At 45.8% G+C, this 4,886-nt stretch overlaps 1 protein-coding gene across 1 annotated transcript; it reads right to left on the bottom strand.

Annotated features, from left to right (window-relative positions):
• Positions 1 to 2,225: 2,225 nt before the first annotated feature.
• LOC118671390 (keratin-associated protein 5-4-like) lies at positions 2,226 to 2,621 on the bottom strand. The gene has a single exon (XM_036339526.1). It carries the CDS (start codon positions 2,619 to 2,621, stop codon positions 2,226 to 2,228), a length of 396 nt encoding a protein of 131 aa, XP_036195419.1.
• Between the last annotated feature and the right edge of the window lie 2,265 nt (positions 2,622 to 4,886).

Below are 4,886 nucleotides of genomic sequence, written 5' to 3'. Positions count from 1 at the left end.
ACAGTCCCTATTGGGGAGGTGCCCGCAACCAAGGTACATGCCCTTAATAGGATTCATCCCTGGGACCCTTCAGTCCGCAGGCTGAAGCTCTATCCACTGAGCCAAACCGGTTAGGGCTCAGGGCTGTTTTCTTGCCACTACAGAAGTCATGCTGCCTGTGTTTGTCCCAACCACTGCTTCTGGAGACGGTTATAAGGAGGCGGCTCCCAAATTGTTCAGTTGGGTTATCCTAAAGTGTGTGCTTGCATCGTTTCTGATATTTCTTCTTAGGCATAAGGTGCATTGGCCACAAGATACTGGCTTAATGTGCCCCTTTCTGGCATCAAGTCCACACTCCCCAACCAGTGAGACCTGCAGTAACCAAGTCCACCCCATGCACTTGAATCTTTTCTTCAGAGTGCCTTCTGGGAGAAACCAAACTATGACATGTCTTTACCTCCTCAGTCTCAATATCCTCATCTGTACAATGGAACATTTATAACAGCATTGAAAACTTCTTCAAGAATTCAAGATATGTAGATGAAGCACTGAGGGCATACCCAGCAAATAGTAAGTCACTCAGAACATGTTAGTTTCTCATTTTAATCACCCAAACACCCATCACGGACCAGCAGTCAGTAAGTTTGGTCTTGGAAGTCTCTTCTGAGCATCCCCGATGCACAGTCTCAGAAGGGAGCACGAGTCCCGGATACCAGCTTAGTGAGCTCATCAGAGGCACCAATACTGCTCCCAAGGAGGTGATCCAGGTTCCAGACTCTTCTACTTCTCTGAGACCCAGTCTCAAGCCTTACCTCAATGCATGTTCAGGCAGCATTGTTAGTTCAGGACCACAGGGCAGCCTCTGTCCAGCATGACTAGGGGGAGTGCTCAGGCTCCTCGACTTTTCATTTTTCTCACAATATTTCAATTCCCGTGGCACACAGGTTTTTATTTCTGTAAAGTGCTTCAGTATTGACTCACAATACACAGGAGATGGTTCTGTTTCCATAGGAGGTTCAGGTTTTATGAATTCCTCACAGTCATGCGTGCCCATTGCTTATTTCTCAGGTCCCTACTAAGTTCTCTTGCTAAGATTCTGATCAAGATGACAAATTGCCTTAAAGTTGGGGAATGTAAAATGAAGTGCAGGAAATCACTTCATTCCCTCTTATTCTAGTCTATAGGTAACTTGGGATTGAGGCCATCCAAGAATATAATTTCTTTGAAAGCAAAGAAGAGTTAGTTCTCTTTAGATGAGCCTCTTCCTGGTGAGGACACTGTATACTCCCGAATATTGGATGCCCATGATGCAAGAGTGGCTGGACAGAACCTGAGACAGGAAAGAATCCTGCATCCAGGAGGGCTCTAAACTGCAGGCCTTGCTGCCCTACCATGAAGCTGAGTTGGGGACACTGATGTGGGGAGAACGTTGTAAATAGGTGTTATGTGCATATGCATACAGGAGAATATCACTTCCACTGTCAGGGACACTCAAATTAAATCTTGCCGGTGCTCAGTCCAGGCCTTTTCTGATTTGTGTTGAGATAGACACTTAAGTGCCATTGAGCAGTAAAGCAAAAGATACAGTCTTGGGTCTGAGTCTGTCCAAATCAGTTTTCTAACATGACCATGTAAAATGTTCTCATGTGAGGAATGGAGATAATTATTTTGGGTGGACTATATGAAGCTCAGAATGGATCATGCATATGATGTGCAAAAGGTGTGCAAATCCTTACATCAGGATTTATAATCAAACCAAACACAATGTGGAATGAACAGACTTTATTAAGAAATAGAGGTACAACTTTCTGTTTCTTGGGAACCAATTCAGAGTGACTGTGGGAGAAGAAAGCAGGATTACAGGAACTAGGAGTGCATGGGAAAAGAAAACAGGATTGAGAAGATTTTCAGCAGTGGCAGAAAACCTACGTAACAGTTACAAGAATTCCCTTTTCTAAGTAACACAGAGGATGGAGACCTGGACTACGGAGTCAAAGCAGAGACCATAGCTCCATATCGAGGTTGCACTAAGCTAACACATGTTCTACATACGCGGGAGGAAGAGGATTGGGGACGTCCTCTGCTCTCCATCCAGCTGATTCAGAGGCTTGTATCGGGCACACAGGTCACAGAAATTAAGGTACCGCATGCTGGTTGTCAGCCAAGTCAAGGAAATGCATTTGTTTGCAAAATGGCAGGTTAGTTAACTGATGGTTTATGAAGATGGTGGTTCTTTGACAAGGTAATCAGCAGCAGCAAGGCTGACAGCAGCTGGACACACAGCAAGGACGGCAGCAGCAGGTAGGCCGGCAGCAGGTGGTTTTACAGCAGGTAGTCTGACACCATTGTGGACAGCAGCAAGGCTGGCAGCAGCTGGATCCACAGCATGGGTTGCAGCAAGGCTGGCAGCAGCTGGATCCACAGCATGGGTTGCAACAAGGCTGGCTGCAGCTAGACACACAGCATGGGCTGCAGCAAGGCTGGCAGCAGCTGGACACACAGCATGGGCGGCAGCAAGGCTGGCAGCAGCTGGACCCACAGCATGGGCGGCAGCAAGTCTGGCAGCAGCTGGACACACAGCATGGGCGGCAGCAACTGCTGGACCCACAGCATGGTTGCTGGCAGCAAGGGGAGCAGCACATGGTGTCAGGTGTAGAAGGTGAGTTTCTGTTCAGAGGTGAGTTTGTCAGATTCTGAGGACTTCTTCTTCTCTGTGGTTTTATACACTGGGCCCCCAATGTTGGGACCAATCAGTAAGACTTTCCTTTTTTTTGTTTATGTTGTTTTGGTAACCACAGGGAAATAGGCAAAGATGATGTTGTTTCCTACCTGATATGAATGTTTAGAAAGTAAGTGTTTAATGTGTTCCTTAATTGAGAATAAGTCATAGAAACGTTTTCAGATAAAAGGAAGGTGGTCCCATCATCAGGATGGTTCCTGCTTAGATCATATTCTGGTCATATGACAACGTCCCTCCTGGCCTAATGAGGGTTAGTACATGTGTTTTTTGTATTCAGCTTTACTTAGTTTTGAAAGTGTCCCTGTTTAAACAATGTGATGCTGGTACATTCATGGGGTTAAATTGACACCATGCCTGAGTCCAAGTCTGTTTGCCCACAAAAGCCTGATTCAAGACTGACAGGAATCTCTGGAGCAACCCACCTGTATATCCAGGTTGGATCACAGACACTTGGGTAGAGGATGTTTGGCATAATCTCTTCCATATGCACAGCAGAACCAAGCAGGTGGGTGGAAGCAGAAGCTGGGAATGAGAAGGAATCAATCATTTCACTTCCTGGGTGACCAAGATTCCAGGACTAAAGGGTTTCCTAGGATGCGGAACTCCCCAGGGTAGTGACTGGTGCAGTTTGGGCAAACCAGGATGAGTTGGTGACTCCAGTCCTAACCTTGTTAACCATAGATTCGGTGACCTCTTGTCAGTTACTATACAATTCCTGTGTTTTCTTTTTCTTTCTTTCTCATTTTCTTTGATCCCTTCTTTTCTTCCTCTCTTTTTTTTTCTACTGCTCTCTCCCTTTTCCTCCTTCTCTACCTCGTCCTTTTTTCCTTTTCTCTTCCTTCTCTTCTTCCTCCTCCTCCCCCTCATTTTTCTTCTTCTCCCTCTCTCCTTCATCTGTTTCTACCCCCATTTTCTCCACCTTCTACATCTCCTTCTTTACCAGCACTACCATTTCTTCTTACTCCGTCCTCTTCTTCTCGAACGTGTGAATTTACACTGAATAACACAATTAGCCTGCTAGTGGAGAAAATCATAGAGTGTACATTAGTTATTGAATTCCCAGTGCATGGATCCGAGTTTTTAGTGTGTTCATGCCAATTTCTGCCTCAGGGCTGCTTTCTTGCATCCACAGAAGCCATGCTGCCTGTGTGTGTCCCAACCACTGCTTCTGGAGAGGATTATAAGAACGCGCCTTCAAATTGCTCAGTTGGGAATTCCTCAAGTGTGTGCTTACATCATTTCTGTTATTTTCTCTTAGGCATAAGCTGCAGTTGGCCACAATGATACTGGCTTATATGCCCCTTTCCTGTATCATGTCCACACTCCCCAACCAGTGACACCTGTGCTTTCCAAGTCCACTCCATGCACGTGAATCTTTTCTTCAGAGTGCCTTCTGAGAGAAACCAAACTATGACATTTCTTTACCTCCTCAGTCTCAATATCCTCATCTAAAATGGAAACATTTATACCTGCACTGAAACTTTCTTCAACAATTAAAGATATGTAGCTGAAGCACTGAGGGCATACCCAGCAAATAGTAAGTCCCCCAGAACATGCTAGTTCAGGGGTGGGCAAACTTTTTGACTCGAGGGCCACAATGGGTTCTTAAACTGGACCAGAGGGCCGGAAGAGAAGCATGGATGGAGTTTTTGGTGGACTAATATAAATTCAAAGTAAACATCATCACATAAAAGGGTACGGTCTTTTTTTTTTTTTAGTTTTATTCATTTCATAAGGGCCGGATCCGGCCTGCAGGCCGTAGTTTGCCCACGGCTGTGCTAGTTTCTCATTTTAATCACCCAAACACCCATCAAGGACCAGCAGTCCATAAGTTTGGTCTTGGAAGCCTCTTCTGAGCATCCCCGATGCACAGTCTCAGGAAGGAGCACGAGTCCCGGATACCAGCTTAGTGAGCTCATCAGAGGCACCACTACTGCTCCCAAGGAGGTGATCCAGGTTCCAGACTCTTCTACTTCTCTGAGACCCAGTCTCAAGCCTTACCTCAATGCATGTTCAGGCAGCATTGTTAGTTCAGGGCCACAGAGCAGCCTCTGTCCAGCATGACTCTGGGGAGTGCTCAGGCACTTCAACTTTTCATCTTTCTCACATTATTTCAATTATCCTGGGACACAGGTTTTTATTTCTCTCAAATGCTTCAGAGTTGACT

Source organism: Myotis myotis, unplaced genomic scaffold, assembly GCF_014108235.1.
Source record: "Myotis myotis isolate mMyoMyo1 unplaced genomic scaffold, mMyoMyo1.p scaffold_m19_p_17, whole genome shotgun sequence".
Lineage (NCBI taxonomy): Eukaryota > Metazoa > Chordata > Mammalia > Chiroptera > Vespertilionidae > Myotis > Myotis myotis.
Note: the sequence above shows the minus strand (reverse complement) of the source record. Positions and strands in the feature narration are given on the sequence as shown.